The sequence below is a fragment of the Balearica regulorum genome, chromosome 2 (assembly GCF_011004875.1).
Source record: "Balearica regulorum gibbericeps isolate bBalReg1 chromosome 2, bBalReg1.pri, whole genome shotgun sequence".
Lineage (NCBI taxonomy): Eukaryota > Metazoa > Chordata > Aves > Gruiformes > Gruidae > Balearica > Balearica regulorum.
Window position 1 is genome coordinate 71,158,767 of NC_046185.1, and position 20,341 is coordinate 71,179,107.

The 20,341-nt window shown below is 39.4% G+C and overlaps 1 protein-coding gene across 5 annotated transcripts; it reads left to right on the plus strand.

Moving 5' to 3' along the window:
* The first annotated feature begins 544 nt into the window (after positions 1 to 544).
* BAG1 (BAG cochaperone 1) lies at positions 545 to 19,970 on the plus strand. Of its 5 annotated transcripts, none has more exons than XR_012833899.1 (8): positions 548 to 660; positions 3,945 to 4,073; positions 4,213 to 4,295; positions 4,984 to 5,097; positions 5,579 to 5,686; positions 10,718 to 10,795; positions 14,122 to 14,184; positions 16,581 to 19,970. XR_012833899.1 is itself a non-coding variant. In XM_075744667.1 (7 exons), exons 1-7 carry the CDS (start codon positions 618 to 620, stop codon positions 16,668 to 16,670), a joined length of 630 nt encoding a protein of 209 aa, XP_075600782.1. In that variant the 5' UTR covers positions 545 to 617; the 3' UTR covers positions 16,671 to 19,970. The 5 variants fall into 5 exon arrangements, 2 of the variants coding, with proteins under 2 accessions (XP_075600782.1, XP_075600783.1); XR_012833898.1 differs by lacking the exon at positions 16,581 to 19,970 and adding an exon at positions 5,845 to 5,982 and having other exon boundaries at positions 10,730 to 10,795; positions 14,122 to 14,185; XM_075744667.1 differs by lacking the exon at positions 10,718 to 10,795 and having other exon boundaries at positions 545 to 660.
* The last annotated feature ends 371 nt before the right edge of the window (positions 19,971 to 20,341 follow it).

A 20,341-nucleotide genomic window follows, 5' to 3' on the forward strand; every position in this document is an offset into this window, starting at 1 on the left:
CCCCTGTTCTTACCAGCGTCGTGTGCTGCTCGAGCACAGCCTCTGCCAGAGATGAAGTCTGGTTCTGATCCCAAAAGCAGCTGGCGCTGGCTGGTGCGGTGTCACGTTCAGAGCAGGCTTTGGCCGCGTCTCTCCTCCTGTCAGGAGTTACTTGGAGCAGCAGTGAAAGCCAATGGGAAAAACGGCAATCAAAGGGAAAACTGTTGGCTTTAATTCACAGCCGCCGCTGCTGCCGAGGCTGGGCTCCGGTACCGTAGAGCAGTTTTCGGGCCTGGGGGCAGAGGGTAGCTGAGCGGAGAAGGCGCTGGTAACGTCACGGTGCGGTGTGCGGGCAGCGCTGCCGGCCGGTAACGGCTGCCCCTCCTCCCTGCCCGCGCTCCTGGACCTGAAACGCGGGGTTGTTTCCTCTCTGCAATTACAAACCCGACGGCTGACGCTCTCATCGCGTAGGTGACGCCCGCAAACTACAGGGCTGTCGGAGCACCTCCCCGATGACGTCACGTCCCTCGTGGAGCAGCGCGCCTCCGGGATAGGGGCGGGGCTTGGGGCGGAAGTGACGCGTACCGGCGCGCCTGGGGGGGGTGCCCGCAGAACGGTTTCCGTGTGGCGGGGGTGAGATGGCGGCGCCCCGAGCTCCGGTTACCATCACCGTCACTTACAGTAAGAGCCGCCGGAGGGGGGGGGGTGCGTGGGTTCCACGTCCAGCTGCCGCCGAGCCGAGCGGCGTCTCTCCCGGTGCCTCGCTCCCCACCGGGCCCGTGCGGGACGGGCCCCAGCTTCGGGGGGCTCCTCCCGGCCCCGGGACCGCCCTTCCCTAACGCTCCCCGCGAACCTCGCCTCGGCCGTTAGCGGTAGCCCGGCCGTGCGGGGCGTGCCCGTGTCTGCCCCTGGCGCCAGGGGTAAGCGGACAACGCGCGGGCCGCGGCGCTGGAAGGCGGCCCGAAGCGGTGGGGGTGTGACTGCCTTGGGCGCTCCGCGAAGCCTTGAGGAGACGGAAGGTGTTGGAACTGCCGCTACCGGGCAGCGACCCCCGGCCTCGCTGGGCCAGCGGCCGGGCCTGCCTCGGCCTCGGGGGGCACGGCTTACCCTCCGCTTAGCCTGGCCTCTGTGCCAGCCGCTGCCGTAAGGTTTTGCTCCTTCTTTGCTCCTCTGCTGTCTTCCCACTGTCTCTCTTAAGGTGATCTAACAGAAGGGGGGGCAACAAATAGCCTATTCCATGTGAACGACATGATCAAACTTGTCATACAAGGGTAGATCTGCTGTAAGGACGGTGGTGGGGACAAGCAGCAAGGCTGTCCTTGCCAGAGAGCATAGAGCAGAGGTCACTTTTTTGGTAGCAATCTTCATTTAGGATGAAATAAATCACTGAAGTCAGCACTATACATTTAAAGCAGGTGATACCCGATGGGCTGTCATCTTTGTTGAATGAGTGAATGTTGGAGGTTAGTGAGGCGTGAGATTGCAGCAGAAAGTGGTGGTTTCTTCAGTACGACAGTGGGGTGCTGACCTGATGAAATGGGTTACTCAAAGGCCAGCTGACAGGACTGAGGCTTTTTTCCCTTGGGAAGAGAAATGAGAGGAGGAAGGGAAGATGTGGTTAAGTCTGCAAATAAATATAAAAAGTTACTGCAAAGGAATAAGAATAGTCTGGATGGCACAGTTTTTAAAAATAAGATGGGAAATACCATGCTTAAAATTTAATGAAGTGGATCTAGGTGAGGCAGTAGGAGGAATGAGAAGGATAGTAGGGTATTAAATCAGCAAGGTTATTCATCATCTGATTTTTGTTAACAAAACTTGTGATTTTTTTAATGGATTATTTTTTTAGTTAATGAAAAATAAAGTCCTCTCCTGTTCTTTTTGCACTGTGTTGGTGATATTCTTTCTACCTTTAGAGCTTATTGTTTATTTCTGCTTGCTCATTCATGTTTTCAAAGTCTTGCTGTTGTATTTGATATGTTATTTTGTGAAAATGTTTCCTTTATTGTCTGGCAGTTTTATCTAAGAGTCTTTGATGAGGAACTTTGTGGAATACTCTGAATCTTCATGATTCACGTGCTCAGTGATGTCTTCAGAGAGCTCCATTTGATCTGAGGCATTTTCATTTGCAAAGATAACAATGACAACATTAACATGTTTGTAATTCCAACATCGTGCTGTTTGCCAACAGTCATCTTATTGGAGAATGTTTTTATCTTTCCAGTTGGTTTCTTATCTGGTAATTACTTTGTCATTAATAAATAGCAAATAGAAGGCATCCGTCATCTTGGACTTCAGCTGTCTGATTTATACCTATTGCTGTCAGATGCTGGATTACTTCTTAGCACAAATGTTTTTAATAAAGTTTTGCATGCATGAGCAAAAGTGAGGAACGATGGAAATAAGGGTGAAGAGAATGGTAGTAGACCCACATGTATCACTTGACAATCTCCAAGAAATTGAATTGACCTGTTTTTTAAATGTATTTAGGCATTTTTTAACAAAGATTTTGGAATTCTGCACTAGTGGTTACTTTAAATTAGTGTTGTCATTTGCTGAAGAAAACTGATAAGCTATGATACCGGTTCTAACCCATGAAGTATTTTTCAGTGTGATTTCACTCCGCTGTGAATTTACAGTGAAATTACAGTACCATAAGTGGTACTCATTATTTGCTATTAAAGCTGTTTCTGTTGCTTGGCAAACTTCAACTGTTCTCTTCCCTATTTGCTCGTTGGTTGGTTGGTTTTTTTTCTCTCAACTGCTGACAGGCACAGCCCTTGCACAAAGCAATTGTATATATTAAAACAACCTTTTGAAATATATTGAGGTTAGGACCACAATTTTTTTTTTCTTTTGTTTTTTCCTAAAACAAATTAGGAAGGTCTGTTTATGGAAAATGCTTGGGTGAGGGTTTGTATAATGTCATTTTGAGTTTAAAACAATTTTGGAATTAAGAAATATTGTTGGAGCTTGCAAGTTTTTGAGGCCACAGTGTCACTTGTCATGTGACTCTGGGAGGCTGGAACATTTTAAAATTGATGTTTCTAGCACTCTTCCTTGTAAAAGATATGTGCACTTCAAATTAATGGCATGACAATAGTCTTGTTTGTGGTATTTGTTAAGGAGCTCTCCCTTCCTGCAAAGTAAAAAAAAAAAAAAAAAAAAAAAGCCTGTCTTGGTTTTCCTTGCAGCCAATGGTGACTGATTCATGTGGGTGCTTTCAAATTGTCAGACTAAGTGTGTGGGAGCAGAGAATTATGGAAAGGGGCCTATTGCAAAGCAGAGTTTAATAGACATACTCCTTTTTTTCTAAGAACTTTTTGCTGCTTGCATGCAAGTAATATTAGGGAGTCTGAATAGGATGCTCCATAAGTGGAAGGTGATATATAGGCTGAGACTTCTCAAAGTGGTTAAGGCTGCATATCAGCAGTATTATGGGGAGAAATAATTTTTGAACTGTGAGAATTCTCTCAAGTGGCCGGTAGAGGGGAGACAAGATGGACACTGATCACTTGCTTCACATGTATGAGGAGCAGGGAGCAAAGGAAGTGATAAATTGTCTCAGATTCCCCAAGGCTCATGCCAATAAGAGTTCCTACAAGTAGGAAATTAAATACGTCATGAAGGTGTGTGATTTCATGTCGTAGCTTGTGGGGTGTCTGGGTACCATCTGCACTCTTAAAAAGAGGTGGGCAATAATATTTATCAGGAGCATTATACCAGTACAATACTCCTGATCCAACTCTTCAGGTTATTAGAATGTAAACCAAAATTTTCAGCTGAGGTAAGTCACTCCAAGAGGAAGGAAATGGAATAGAATCCTTTGATTGAAAATTGTGATTCTATGTGAGAATCAGTGATTTGAGAACATTCTGCATTGATGGAAATAAGTGTTAGACATGGATTCCCTGTAATATTTTGTAGATAGCAATAAATATTACTGTTTCTCTGCTTTTTGTTAGGTAATGAAAAACACAGTATTCAGGTTGCTTCTCAACAAGAAGATGGTGAACCTACACTACAAGACATGGCTGTACTTATTGAACAAGTCACTGGAGTTCCAGTTCCTTTTCAGAAATTGATATACAAAGGTAATTTATAAACCTGTCAATGTTTCTTATAGAGGATACTTTTCGTGTTAGTCACTTTCAGGTGTTCATGTTTTGAACATCTTCAAAAAGACGTTCTTATGCCACTAACTGTATTTTAACTCTCTCTTTTTCCATTTAGGGAAGTCTCTGAAAGAATTGGAACAGCCGTTGTCAGCGCTTGGTGTTAAAAATGGTTGCAAAGTCATGTTGATTGGGAAAAGGGTAAGTGTTGCCTTTGGACCCCTTTTTTCTTAAATTATCATAATTTCTGTCAGTGATTCAGCTGCTGAACACAGAAACAGGTTACAGCATAAGCCTAATCTTGTATACCTACCCACAAAGTTGAGTTTAATCTCATGTTGTACTGCTGATAACTCTGCAGTTTGTACATTTCTGAAATTACATTATTGACTGACTTCTGCCTGATCTGCTGCTTGTCAGTGCTCGTGAACTTTTTGTGCACTGTTGATCTTATCTGTCTATCTTATTTTTCTGGTTTAACAAAAAAAGAAAAAAAGAGAAGAGAAAAAAGCTGTAGCTGCTCAGTCTGCTGGTTTTTTTCCTAGTGAAATGACTTGTGGCTGGCTTTGCCACAAGGACAAGGTAGTATCTCGTGATATAAATGTTACCTCTACTTTAAAGATGCTAAGCTAAGAAAAAAAATTGTTTACACTTTGCCTTTTTCCCTTCAAGTTAATCTAATTTCATGTGTTTATGTACATTGCCACTTTGTATTTGTAATTAAGCTTTATTTGATAGACATTAAAATATGGAAAGAATAACCACAGTGTAGTACGTATTTTAAATCAGCAAAAGCCTTTATTCTTGAATCACCACTGTTGTTGCTTTTTAGCTGCATAGTGACTCTATTTGTGCCATAGTTGTGAATGTTGTACTTTTGAATACACAGAATAGTCCAGAAGAAGAGGCTGAATTAAAGAAGTTAAAAGATTTGGAGAAGTCAGTGGAGCAAATAGCTAATAAGTTAGAGGAAGTTAATAAAGAGTTCACAAGTATCCAGAAGGTATGCCAATTTTGTATTATTTTATGTCTTTGCAAAACAGTTTTGCAGGTATACATATTTTTTAAAAAAAGTGTAAAGGTTTTGTGTAGTCAGTAATAGGCTGCCCCTCCTAACTGTCCAAGGGGCCTGTAAAATTCTTACTGAATTTTAAATGCTAATTATGAGTTTGCAAAATGGAGACATGGCACTGTTTGGAAAAAGGTAAATATTGGTGCATCTTGAATAAATTATATTCTTTAGATCTAGAAAAACAGAGTTCTCTACTTGTTTAATCTTTTAAGTAAGCCTACTTACAGATCTTACATTTAGCATTTCAAGGATTGATAAAATAGAGATTGAGATTGGAGTCCCTATCGTACTTGAAACTACAGAAATAGTAAAAGACATTTTCTGCTATGATGGATTGATAGATTTTCTAAGATGAGTATTCTGTAGGGTTTGGTATAATAAGGGTCTTTCCTTCCCTTTTTTCCCTCCTCAGGGATTTTTAGCAAAGGATCTTCAAGCAGAAGCACTAAAACAGCTGGACAAGAGGATAAAAGGAACTGCAGAGCAGTTCATGAAGATCCTGGAACAGATTGATGCCATTGTAAGTAAATAACCACAGAAGAGGGTCAAATCCCAACCTAAACTTATTGTTAAGAATATATCTTTCTTGTAATTTATTTGATATTTTAAAATACTAAAAAATATTTTTGGCTTTGAAAATTAGTTAATTGGTCTGCTCATTTTTTCTTTAATATCCAGCTCTTGCCCCTGTATGTCTCCAAAAGACTACTTGGCAGCATCTATTTCTAAATGGTGACATTAATGCCTGTGTATGCATCCCCATTCTACAGAAGAGCTTCATTTGGGGCAGCAGCCTGTTAAGACTACATGAAATGGGTATCCTTTACTCAAGTTTTACCCTTTTAGTTTGTCTTGGCAAACTTTCATGTTAAACTTCATGGTAACAGTAAAGGTCTGAAAAAAAAACCCAAACCCAAAAAATAAACCTCAAAAGCCAGATACACTTTGTATTCTATATTGCATAAGAACAAGTAGGTCCTGAAGACTGAAGAATTTTCTGGTCAGTCGTATGTGGACTGACAGTACTTTATTTGAGATGCCTGCATATTGAGGACTGCGTTCTTTCTATGGAAGGTACTGGTGTATATCGAAGTGCTTCACAGTCATTAATGGATCATAACCTTACAGCATATAATATATCTCTTCCTGTATCATGTCATAGCTGAGAGGTAGGTGAGAATAAGGGACTTGTGCAGAGATAAATAGAAGATTATGGCAACTAGGGTATTTCCTTATTCTGGTTCTCTGTCTGCTGGGTCATTCTCTGTAAATTTCAGTATATAATTATATTGGATTTAAATTGCGATATGCTAAGTATTTTAAAGTCTTAAAATTTCCTTTTCTGCCTCATATAGAGGAAAATATTTTGCTGACAGTTCTTAAGTGCTGTTAGATGTTAGATGTGCAGACTCCGTGTAACTGATTCCTTGTTTTAAGTGGCACGTTTACCGTGTTACCATGAAAATAGATATAAGATGACAACTGTTTCATTTGGATGGGATTATTTCCGATCCTTTCAGTTTCTGATACTAAGTCCTATTTAGAAAAAAGTCAGTACTTGTATGTCGGTGTACAGTTCTGGAACCCAGCAAGCAGCCTTGAAAAACCTTTTCACTGCTTCTTAATTAATCCAAACTGAGTTTCCAAAGTTTACTTTTGATTCTGGTACTTTTTGCATGGCTTAGATAATAACATGCTTTCTGTTTATCTCCTTATCCAAAACACTCCAAATAGCACTGGACAAGGGACTTTTAGGTTTAGTACAAGATTTTAGAACTCTTGCAACCTGCTGACTTCATGTTTAGGAAATAATGGAGTCCCTGTGCCTCAGTTTTGTCTCATGTGGAAGTGGAGCAGCCAGAGCTAAAACTAATTATAATTAGTATTTTTTAATATTTGGAATAGTTGTTGTTACTTTGTTGTATAAGTCTATGAAATTGATGAGCCTCTTGGTTTTTAAAGCAAGAAATAAGTGAGGGGTTTTATTACCAGTGGTTGAAGCTATGTTACACATACCAAAGTCCATATTTATTTGCTTTAATATACAAAGAAGGCTGTGGGGTTTTGTAATGAAAACTGAATTTTTATGAAATTTCTGTGAAATCTTGCAGATAAGATATGTGTAGTTGAGTGGAATCTTTACATAAAATGCAGCTGTTCAGTGTACTGGTATTACACCAGATTAGATGAACAGGCCACCAACTTCATGAGGTATTACCTAGCTGTACTATAGTTGTGCAACATACAGAGGTAGCAACAGAAAATGGTAATAAGGTATGTATATGAACAATAAATGAGTTCCACTGAAGTAAAGAATGGTAAATGGAAATGTAAAGCAGAAAAGCATAAAGCTTCCAGAAAGGATTTTATCTGTATCTCAGAATTGGTTTATACACTATTTAGTATTCTTTTTGTTAATCAAGTAAAAAGCAAGTTCTGACAAATCTCTTGAATTCCATTTATCATATAGATGTGCTGTTGATTCAATCAGCAGCATGTTAGAAAAGATAAGGAAAAAAGTGACCGAGTGAGCTGTTCTCTGCTAAGACAGAAGAATCGATGTATTGTAGAAGTGAAACAGAGCAGCAAGCTCACACTATACATGTTGCAGTTTGTTTCTTTGGCAGAATTGTGAAAGCTCTGTAAAGTGTCTTGGCTGTCATACATTGCTTGGAGCAGTCAAAAACATCTAGCTTGATACCAAATGAGATTTGTATGGTTATAGAGCACTAAGGATGAGGAGCCTGCATGTTGTTTTCTGTCCGTTCTAGGGGTGTCAGCATCTTACTGTTAGCAGAGAAGTTCATTACTTGGAGGAGCTGAGTTTGGGACTAATACTCTTTTTTACTAGACTCCATGCATTCAACAACTATGAATTTAGAAGAAGTGATTTAGGAAGTGGAGAAGTAGGTCAGTTGTCATACAGTATGAGGTGGGAGAAAAAAATATGCAGTGTTGTCACTGCCAGAGGTGTGAAAGAAAAGTCTTAAAGGGATACTTTCGGGTAGTGTAGCTGTAACTTAAATATTTTAACATGAAATGTGTTTAAATAGCTACTGCTTCTACAGCAGGAAGGGTGAAGGTAACTTAGGAACATCTTAGAAATTTTTGAATGCTGCGACACAGTCAGACGTTCCCATCAGCTGCAGATCTTTGAAGTTTTCTTCAGGAGGAATACAAATTGAGTCATGTTCAACGGTTGAAGATTTGTGTATGTGCATCACCAAAAATGCCATTTATTTCAGCAGTTAAAACATTTGGTCCAGGAGTAAAAGTCAAAGTACGTTACTTAATACAAATCTCAGTGAGTATAACACAAAATCCTCGACTTGATCAGCTGGCACAATTTTTTAAATAATTGAAAGGCTTTTTCAAGAAAAAAAAGGAAAGCTTTTCTGAGATCAGCAGGAAAATTTAAATTGACCTGCATGACACTATGTACTTCTTGTGACCCTGCTCTAATTTATATGAAGTCTGTCACCGGTATTGCAGTCTGAGTGATTACTTTGTTCTTGTGATGATTTCTTACTAAATGGCAGATTTGTAATCTAGAAAGACAAATATTGCAGAGAACAGATTGTTCTAACAACTGAAAAGAACCCCAGCTTTCTCTTCTGAAATACCAGTCACTGATTTTGTTTAAATAAACATCATCTGTCTAATTGCAGGTATCAGTATTGAGGATATTGATAACATTACTGACTCATAATTATGTTTTGGTGGTCCATCCTCCTTTCATGAAGGTTTTTGCTGTCGTAATTCCTCTGTAAAACTTACTTAATGTACTGTTCTGATGAAGCTTTTTCACTGTCTCCTTATCCCTTCTAAACTTGTCATCTGGTAAATCAATACCAAATTAACGTTTCAATGATTGAAAGAAGAAAAAAATTTTCTGAAGGAAAAAGATAATCGTTATGCCTGTAACAAACATTTCCCAGGCTTCTGGGAAGTTTTGCCACTTACAATAAGATGAGAACTTATTTCTAAACCTTTGAATTTATCTGGGTAAATAAACATTTTTATAAGAATTTCTTATTATAATTCTTAAATCTCTTAGCATGGATCATAAACAAGAATCAATGCTTCTGGAGAAAATTTTTCTAAAGCACAAGGAACATGAAAATACTATCATCCCTCAGTGAGGACAGAGCACTTAGTTACCACTTCTGCATTCAGAAAACCTGTTGACAAATGCTGCCATTTAATAGCTGCTTTTAAAGAAGCTGCTCAGATGTCTACTTAGATGAAAAAAATTCAGTGTCAACATAATGTCCTCATGCAGTTTACCAATTTATTTACCAAAACTTTAAAAAAAAAAAGTGTTAAGGGCTGGTAATCAATAAAAACTACACATTAACATGTATTGTTTTGGATTTTTAAAAGAAATTATTGAAAAAGCTTCTTGTTAGATGGATGGTCCTTGTTTGCAACTGATTAGCATTGGTACCACGGATAGCAGAGTGATTTTTTTTTTTGATAACAAACCAAAAATGTTTCTAGCTATTATTGCTAGTGACTGCTACTGTAGGAGATTGCACATTGTAAGAATGGTGTCCCTTTGGTTTTGCTAAGATAGTCATAAATAATAAATTTGACTAGCATTTGTTTTGTTTATTAACTGACTACACTGCTACAAAGTGAGTTCAGGCATCAGATATTACCTGCTGGGGTCTATGGTTTGGGAAATAAGAAATAACCAAAGAGGACAACAATGATATGGTGGTAACACTACGCTTAAAAACTGAAAGCGCTTCTGAAACAGATGGAACTTGAGCAGAGCTGAAGGTGATGTTCTGTGGCAAAGGGAGGTGGTTTTACTAGGAGATCAGCTGGGAGAGGGGAAAGAAATGACAAGAAAGTGTGTTTCGTAAGCAGCAGTGCTCAAGGGAGAGGGATGCTGGGTTCATAGTTAAAAGCACTCCAGAATAGAGAGGATCTAGAGGCAGGAAAATGCACACACATTAATTTATTTCTGTGTAAAAGGTTATTGGTTTTAAGGATTTATTGTACAAAGCATGCGTGTTGTGCGTACAAAAGATGAGTCTTTGAGGGTGTAACGTGTGTCTGCAGTGCATCTTGTCAGTGTATCTGCAGGGTGAGGGCTCTAGAAGAGATGTGGTTAAGCACCTCTGAATTTGGGGGTGTGGGGTGGGAGATAGCCACTGGTAACAGGGGCCTCGGGCTCTGTTTCTGGGTGGATTGGGGGGAGCATAAAAAACCTGTGCCCAGGAGTTCTACAGAAGCTACTGGGGTGAAGCCAGCACTGCAGCACTTTTGAAAGTTTAAGACCCTACAGACCAAGGACTGTGAGACTCGGGCAGGGTTTTGTCACAGAGAAAGTGCAATGCAAAGAGGAGACCTGCTATAAAAGTAATAATATGCTGTGCAGTAGAAGGCCGTATACTAATCCTAACTACTGCTCTGAAAGCAATGCTAGCACCAAAATCTAGATTTGGCAAGAGTTTTGCATAAGTACTGCCTAGGCTTAAGCTACTCCTTCTTTATTTAAATTTGATTTTAATTAAATATTGAAATGTTATTGTGACTTAAGGTTTATTACCAGCTTCACCTGTTAAACCCTGAATAGTTGGACAACGTATTCCTGGAGAGGAGACGTAAGCTGACTAAGGTAAAACAGAGACTGTGAGATTTAATTTGATGTTACGATTTGTAAACTTTACTAATTTGATTGCAAAACACCTTTTAAGCAGCTTGGTAAGTTAGTACATTTAGGCCTTCCTGTTACTTGTCTCTGCCAAGGGGATTACAAGGTGTGATTTAAAAGGAAAAAAACCTAGCTATGGGGGCGTGCAAGCAAACATAGGAGTTTGCACGCACAGATGTAATTAAAAAGAACAGTTTTGAAAAATGTCAAAAATAGAAAGCATCTGAATGTCTTTCTCTACACTCAGATTTCAAAGTTTCCTCCAGCTATCAATATCTTTTTTAGAAACAGAATTTGTGTGGTAAGCCCAGCTGGAGTTCCCTGTCTGCTATTGAAAGTTAACTTAGGCCTATTCTGATGATAGAAAATTGTTTGTTAATTTGCTGTTTCAGATTGGTAGGAATACTTGCGTAGGCCAGAATCTCTTTCAGAAAATACAGCCTGAAATAAGTACTCAGCAAAGGGAGATGGGCAGTGTAACTAAGCTAGTGCATAATTTCAGTTTTAATTTGATTATTAAGAAATTTCAAGTTATGGAAGACGTCAAGGCGTAAAAGAATTTCTGTGACTCTGAGATAAGATCTTCATTTTCTGGTGAGAATCAGCCATTAATATTTAGGCCTAACTGATCTTTGTTCTTTCAGGCTATTAATGTATATGGAGTCAAAATAGCACAAATCAAATACTCTGTTAAATGTTTCTTGTCATACTTTGTTCATTTTAAAAAGTGGATTGTGTTGTTGAAAACCAAGAGAAAAATAGGAATGTTTTCTTGTGGGGTTACAGAGTCCTATGTCTAAGATGCCTTAGAATACTTCATATAACTTTATAGTATTTTTTGAAACATTTTTTTTCCCTGTGACAACTTTAAATACTCCAAAGGCTACCTTTTTTATTTGTGAACGAGAACTGGTGTTTGAAGAGCATTCACCCACAGCTTTAAACTAAATTCTCAGTTATTTTGTAATGTCTTTGGAGCATTCAGTTTCTGAAAGAAAAGCATGTAATACAATCTTTTCACAGTGTCCTGTTTATTGGGAGGAGACGTGGGTTTAGCATGCTGCGGCGAATGAGGGCTGGTACGCAGTACTAGAAAATACACTTTGTAAAAAGCAAAGTAGCTTCCAAAATGAACAACTCGGGGGGGGAAAAAAAAGGCAGCTATGCTTTGGAAAATGGACGCGTGCCACTCGTAAAAAGGAGTTTTCATTTTAGGCAGACCATTGTTGAAAAATGTAATAACAGCTTCTGAACCTATCCTGTGCTGTAAATCTAAGGACGCAAGGTGACATTACATGAAAAAGAAGGTGACCAGTGTAGAACAGGCTCCTATAGGAGGATTTACATTGTGCATGACAGATTCCTGGAGTTAAGCTGGCAACTTACTTTCAAAGCTACTTCTCCTCTGCTTTCTCACAAAATAAGAGGAGTTGGAAAGCATAGATAGGTGATGGAATGCATCTTTGGACAAACTGAAGAGTGGTTTTGATATTAAGAGGATTAACATAAATTTTTAAAAACCAAACAAAAAACCTAACATAACTTTTATGTTTTAGATATTTCTGTCCCTGTTTGTAAGATAACACTGCACCGGTTTGCATTTGGAAGGGTATCTCCCTTAATCTCTGTACTCTCTTTTGCCTCTGATACTGATGGTCGTTTCCCCCCCTGAAAAAAAGTATGTCCAGTTTCTGGTTCTGTTTTAGGAGGTTCAGTCTGACATAAAAACTCTCTGCAAGGGAGATACCTTTTCTGATCTTGACGGGAAGTGTTAAAAGTTGTATGAGTTTTATCCAGCTGAACAATGCTGCTGCTTGGGAAAACTGGTGCTGGAGCAACAGAAATGGAAGCTGGAACTACAGGAAGAGAAGATTCTTTCTCTTAACCTTCTTCCCAAAGCAAGCCAACAAAATAAACAAAAAAACCCCAAAAACCTGACCCCGGAAGACGTTGGTGTAGTAATAGTTACCCCTTCTTCCAACTTTCATACTCTCCTATGAGCCAGAAAGCAGCATTATGCATTCCTTCTTCTAGTTGAGCATAGAAAGTGTGAGGGGGGATTTTAAACCAGAAGTTTGTATAGAAGTAAAATACAAGAATGTGTCCCAGCTTGCTCTGTTGCGTGCCCATTTTCTCCTCACCAATGATGCTGGAAACACATGCTAAGCTTGGTGATTATTATTTCTTTGTCTGATATCACTTACAGTGTGCTAATTACTGCACAATTACTGGAGCAGTGTGATTGTGGGTTTCCTGAGATCTCAGTGATGCCTATAGTGTCACTTCCCATGATAGACTGTTTTTTTGGTGTGGAGTCTTGTGTATTTTTAACTCCTATATTAGATTATGTGCCAGACTCCTGTATTAAAAACCATGTATGTTTGGCTAGGCACTAAAAGAAAAGAGCAATTTTTTTTTTAAATTGTTATCAAAGATTATGTATCTAGACCTCCCAGTGGGGCTTGCGTCTTAGCTAAAATGAAACAGAGGGCAGTACGGGGAAACCTCTATTCTTGATAGAGAGTTAGGACAGAAAATAAAGGGTATACTTGTGAGAAACTCCCAAGATTTTTATGCATTTTCAACAGTGAGAGCATAATGCTTCTAAGAATGTTCACATAAGCTTTATAGGATGATAATCAGCTGTTTTACCTGTTTCAAAAAAACCATCATAAACCTGAGCACTGTTCCCCACTAACACCCCAATTTCACACTGCTCCAAAAGGGCAAAGCATATAACACTTGCTGAGATGACATACGTGATATATATCAGGTAGTAGGAGTATGGAAAATGATGTAGTTTGAATTAAATTAAAAGCTGACAGCATGTAACATTTCACATCTGTTACTTTCCATGAGTAGATGGCAGATAAGATCAGATGTACACCTTAGATTGGCAATGCCTGCATTACTGATTATCTGATGGCGAGTCATTGAGTTGACGTGTTCATAAGAAAGTAATTCACCTCACAGTCTCTGAAAAAAGCTGTAGTTGAAGCTCAGCAGAACAGCTAACATACACCACAGTAGACAAAAGTGGTGTATGCAATTATTGCGGTATGTTACCTAAAGGCACGTGATAAATTTGCTAGCTCAGTTCTTTGTAATCAATTCTTACTGAATTTCTGACTTTTAAATTCTTTCTTGTGTAATCATCCTTACTGAGCAGGCATGGCATTTGCAGGATGCCTGTTAAAGGGGATTCTTTGATACATTCAGTTTTTGCTTTAAGTTTCCTATGTTAATTTCAACATTAAGCTGCATCAACTTGTTTCTTTATTTTACTACAGAATCTGCCAGAGAATTTCAGTGATTGCAAACTGAAAAAGAAGGGGTTGGTGAAAAGGGTTCAGGTGAGTATTTTAAATTTTTTTTTTTCCATTAATGCTGGGTACTTGTATACCAAGAGTTTGTGAAAATGAGAGCTGTTTAGAGCTTAGATTTTTTCAGTGTTTGTTCTTACATTGGTATTTCTTACGACCTCCCTTTCAGAGGTATTTAATAGCTTTATAAAACAGTATACAAAAATACAGATTTTCATAGTTCATGCTGTTTTCAGGTAATGCTTGTAATTTACATTATTGGTTGGCCTTATGGCTGCCTGATGATGTAAAGTAATTCTGATAACTTGCAAAGAAAACGGGATGATTCCTCCTTTCCTGTATGTTGGTGAGCTGGAGTAATGACTGAGGTCTGGGCACAAAGTTGCAGTCAACTGTAACTCCTGCTGGACCTTGCTGGAAGTGTTTTTTTGAAAATTTAGCTTCTAATGCAACATATCAACTTTCTATGGAAAGCCTCTAAAGTAAAATCGGGACAGAAGAGCAGCTGTGCTGGGGGTGGGGTTTTTTAATGGCTTTGCCATTGTATGATGCTTACAAATTCCTAGGCATTGTTTCTTTAGAGACCTCGAACCAAAAGTTTTTTACTAAATACTGGAATTTGTCCTTCCTCCCTCCTCTCACAAAAGCCAAACTTCCATAAATGAATAGTAATGCTACTCTTATTACTGCTTTTATTTGTATTATGCTATCTTTGGTCACAGTTTAGACTCCTGCAAATTATTTGTGAAAGTACCTTTCATTCACATATGGAGTTGAAATGTTTTGTCTTTTCTGTAACCTTATTAAATACTTTCTATAAATTTTTCTCAACATTTATAAAATAGATGTCTATTTTAGAGGAAGCCTTACGAAGAAGTACTTCATAGTAGAAATGGTTTTTGTTATAGCTTTAGGGACAAAGCCCTTTGTAGTCTGTTACAGAGGGAGGTTCAGATAGTGCAAATTGAAATGAAGATGGCTGCTGGCGTAGCTGTGTTATCCGGGGCTCTGAACATGCTCTTGATTCCATGTGCCTAAGCAAAGCAGCACAACTTTGTAGTAGAGGTATGGCCATAACCTTCATTGCAAGCTACTAGAGCTCCATTCTTGGGTGAAGTTTTTGCAGAAAGAAGTGAGGCTTTGTATAAGAACTGCTGTTAAAGCATAAAGCAGATGCTGTTGAGCAGAGATCAGAATTATTGATGTGCTTATAGGCACAGTGTTCTGTAGGTTATGAACCATTTGAGGACTGCAGAAGAATCTAAGGGGTTTCAGACCAGAGCAGTCAACAACAATTTGTTTTCACAGAGCAAGAAAACGGTAGCAAGTTATGCTTATTACTCTTTAAGTATTCATGAAAGCAAGGGGAAGCTATTAACTTTCTTCTATTGCTGGCAATCACGTATCTTCTGGAACGGGGAGACAGATACAAAACACTTGCAGCCAACCACTGCAGTTGTTACTACCTTGACCTTTTCATCCCTCAAGTGCTTGCAGAAGTGAGTTGATGCTGGCTCAAGGGATTGGCTGAAGATGATTCAAAACAGTATCATGGTTGAGAAACATTCACCTGGCACAAGTTTGCTGCTCTAGAGGGAAGGAAGTTTCTTAATTTACATTTTAATGTAAATAACATTAAATATCTGTTTTGACTGTTAAAGTCTAGTGCAGACATAGCAAAACTGAGTGCAAGGTGTGTATAGATAGTAGGAGTCTGCTCAGAAACTACAGTGTACTTGCATACCTTGGAATTGGCCTAAAATAATTTATTGACTTTAATTGCTGGCACATTGTGCTGTGGACAGCGCAAGCAAAGTGACCAGTGGCTGCTGGCTCTTAATTGCTCTGTGTGGGTTGCTATGCTTGTAAGAACTCGTGGGCAGGTTCTAAGAAAGCTTAAGGTGCTGTGGACTGCCCTTTTTGGAAGGGAGCCTTTTGTCTTTTGAGGCTCACCAGCTACTTACTGAAAATGATGAGGGTTCATGTTGCCCTGTAGTCCTGAGAAGTAGAAGAGGCCTTGGTTTAATGAAAGCTTGTTTTAGGTTTGATTGAGTAGGTTTGTCACTCCCACCCTTGGCTGTTTTAGAAAGGAGTTGAAAAGTCACGGTCCAAACTGAAGCACTAACTTGTCTGAACCTTTGTGATCCTTATTGGTATTTATGAACTTTGGATCAACTCAAAAGTACTTCAGCAGCAGGACTAGTGAGGATGGGCAACCATGTTGTTACCTTATCAAATATCATGTTTCTGTTGGGATTCTGTGTAAACAAAATTGTGGGTAAGCTATTATCAAAACTGAACTGGAAGGTGTTTGTTGTGTTGGCTTCTTCAAATTCGTGATGGAAACTGCAGTTTCTGTTCTTAAGAAGCATCTACCATTGCTGTAATTCCTTTGCCAGTAACAGTTGTTTGTTTCTTATTCTCAGGTTTTTCTTGCCCAGTGTGATACCATTGAAGGAAATATTGGTCAAGAAATGGACAAGCTACAGTCAAAGAATTTGGCACTGGCAGAATGAGGCATTGCCCCTACGTAATTAGGAAACATAATTGCTCTATGAGCAAGAAGAAAAGTTTGCTCTTTGTTTTGGAGCACGTATTCAGCTTTTTTTTTTTTTTTTTAGAAGCCCGGTCTGTTAGACTGGTACTAGTCAATCATTTCTTGCTGGTTGTCTTGTTTGCCGCTTGGTTAGACCTATTATTTTGAAAAGAAAATCCTGCCTGAAGAATTGCAGAAATAATCTTTGTTGTGAATTATTATGTATCTTACGGACGAATGTTTAGTTAACTAAGTTACAAAGTTTGCAGTGATGGGCAACTTTGTCTGATATGTGTTTGAATTTATTTACAGCTCAAATCAAAGAAGGTCTATAATCGTACAAGTGCCATAAGTTGCAATTGTAGGTCTTCAGCTTGATTGAAAAAGGCAAACTGAGACAACATCTGGGAAAGTCAAATATTCTCGTAGACAGTTCAGAGCAATAAAAAAAAAACCCTACGCATTTGTATCTACTTAATGTTTGTATGCATTTATAAATATAAGAAAGCTTGACTATAAGGGAGTCATACCTATTTTAGCCTTAAATTGTCATAATAAATGGCATGTACTGTAACATGTATGGTACTTAATTTTGAGTGGTGCTTTAAGTTGTTACTGAGCTCCTTGGTACAGACGTATGGTTTTTACACAGATTTCTGATTTTTTTTATAGATTATTCCTATTTTTACTGTTTGTGTTCTGTCTTGAGTTATGGTGGGAAACGAAATGAGATTACTCATGCTGCTCATATACCAGGGATTCAGTTCAAGCAAGGTATATAACTAAGGAGCTATTTTGAAAGGTGTTTTTTTTTTTTTTTTTATACTTCCTTCTGATTTCACTGAATTCATGATGCTATATTTAATGGAAAATTGCAGTGATTATTTCTTGTCTGTTAAGGTAACCAGTGAATTTTTATAACACTACAAAGTGACACAACTTTATTTTAGCAATGCCATGCGACTGAGGGTTCTGACTGATTCTTGCAGTCAGATACATGCTATGCTTAGCCTCCTTTGTAAGGTGAAAAATAAGCTGTTGCAGGAAATAGTAACTGTCATCAGGTGCAGCCAACTTTGCAGTTGTTGGTCAGAGCCTGTACTAGTGTACCTGTAGTGGGGGTTGCTTTTACACTGGTGCTTCTGGTCGGTAGGTCAGTCATATACGCAGTGGCTGAAGTATTGGCTGGTAGGGAGCCTGTTTCTGTGGGGGAAAAAACAACAGCTCTTTCACCTCAAATGAGTCAGGCTGAGGATGTTTAGAAGTGGCCCTTAGGTAGCGAGCCTTTATCCATATATGACTGTTGTAAGATCAGCTGTCTCCTTTCAAGATAAAAATAGGAAATGTGTGTAAAAAAACCCCACCATTAATTTCTAATAAGTTATAAACCTTGAATAATACCTAAAGTATTATTATTAAAGTATTACCTTTGAGGTTTGTAATTGGAGGAGCATTTCTTTACTGAAAAATGCCATTGGACAAATTAAGTGATGGGCCTACATTAGAAAGGGTCACTTGTATTCTGAAAATGCCTTTTGACCATACCAAGATTGGAGTTGCGTTTTTTTCCATATATAACTTTCATCTCAGCATCTGTGGAGGATTTTAAGGTCTAAACTCCTAGGAAGTGTGTCTGTCATAAGCTGGGAAATGGTATGTTTGATAGGACTGTGGATGTTTTTTCCTAGGCTACTAATCTGGTCATGCTGCATTTTCCCAGCACTTTAAGGTTAGGAGGAAGAAGAGTTGGTTGTAGCCATTTTTGTGAAGCCCTACCTAGCTTGGTGCTGCTTCTGGACCAGATTCACCTGACACTTAAACCACCAGCAACACTGTTGCCTGATTGAGCATATGCAAGATTATCCACTTTCCTGTGATGGAAAGGATCCTCACCCTCTGAAATGTAAGTCCTCAAATGCGTTGAACTTTCACAGGTGCATGTATCAGAAGCAAAGTATCCTCCTCTTGTGCCCATGAAGAGAACTTGGGAGCTGTCGTCATGGCTTGGGCTGTGTCCATGTCTGCTACTCCTTCATATTTTTCTTTCCCGGGTGAGAACACTAAGGCTATAGGCAGACATCGTCTTTTGGATCTTTCAGTCAGTGGAAAAGGCTATTGACTTCAGTCACTTCCCAGCACTCCTTCCCAGAAACCACTGCTCCGTGAGATGTCCTTGTGGGGTACATCCTCAGCCTGTCTCAAAGCCCAGTGGATTAATTTGAAGACATTCCATAGTAGATCTTTTGATAATCTAGTACTTTGAGGCAAAGAGAGCGATGATGAACCTCTCCCACCAGCACATCTGGATTCAGCAAAGGGTGGCTGTGCTGAGCTGAAGTTACTTTAGAGCGGTAACTCCTGCTATCAGTATTTGGTTTCTAGGGGAAAAGTTTAAGTGTACGAAGACAAACTTTTGCAGTATAAAATTTTTTGGCTTCCGAATATAAAAATGAGTTGGTTCATTTTGGAAAATGGATGGTTGTGTTTAGAGTTATCCAAGACCACCTAGAGTGGATTGACTTTTATACTTAGTTTTGAAAGAGGAGCACTACACTTCATGTTTTTATAATAGCCTTAAATTTCAATAAAAGCAAACTTCTGTGCTTTTGAAAAGTGCAGCAGATTACAATTGTGGGAGGAAGGGGAAGGAAGAGGAGATTTTACATGTTCTTCAGAATTTGTAAACACAGATCTCAATCAAGCCTAAGCTATATTCTCACTGATTCTGTACCCTAGGTGTACTGTGATACCTATTTTGCTACTGAATCATTCTCCCCCCCAGCCATCGCCCTGATCACATCAAAAGAGAAGTGACTCCCTTTCGCCTTAGTTGAACTTACCCCATCGTTTTCCTCCGGTTGTGTTGCTCTGGCTGTGTTTACACACCTCGGGTTTGCCATCTGGGCAAAGTCTCTTACTCCAAAGTTTGTATTTTATGAAAACGGAAATGGAATTACACAGTTTGTTGCCCCCCTTTCTCCCCCAGCTCTTGTAGGCTGGTGTGAGAGGAACCAAACACGGGAGCTGTGGGACGACTTCCCCTCTGGGAACAGCTTAAAATACACTGCTTGTAGCGGCGTCCTCTGACCAAATCCTCCTGAAGGTAACATCGCTGTAAACCTGGAGTAACACTTTTTTTTGTCTTTTAACGGTTGCTTGTGGTATGGAATGGAGTAATTGACACCCTGGAACTTGGGGCTGGGTTTGTTTGGGTTTTTTTTTTTTTAAGTTATTTTATTGTACTATTGTAAATGGGAAGTAAAAATAAAACGTGGAAAGTTCTCTGCTGTCTCTGGTCACGATGCGGTTACTGACTGCTGTAGATGGGCTGTATTTTAGCGGGGAGAGCACGTGCTGCTCGCCGCGTTGTGGTGCGCTCCGGGCAGAAGCGTTTGGGAGCAGCAGGGGCCCAGGCCAGCCCTCCCGAAAGGTGGGGTATGTGGTTGGCAACAAGCTGAGGCATAAAGAAAAGCTATTTAAAAACAAAACAAAACAAAAAGGTACTTTTCACGCTTGTGTGGCATACTACAGGTTTCTGGGTGTATGGGATCTACCGCAGTGGGGGTTTTTTTAGGTTTTTTTTACTTCTTTTGGGCACTTTTTGGGAGAATTTATTCAGAGGCATGGCCCACAGCTGGATGATGGTGCCAG

Coding starts and splice junctions, on each gene's coding strand:
- BAG1 (XM_075744667.1), top strand. CDS start 618: ATGGCGGCGCCCCGAGCTCCGGTTACCATCACCGTCACTTACA. Junction 5,098..5,578: donor AGTTCACAAGTATCCAGAAG/GTATGCCAATTT, acceptor TTCCCTCCTCAG/GGATTTTTAGCAAAGGATCT. Junction 5,687..14,121: donor TGGAACAGATTGATGCCATT/GTAAGTAAATAA, acceptor ATTTTACTACAG/AATCTGCCAGAGAATTTCAG.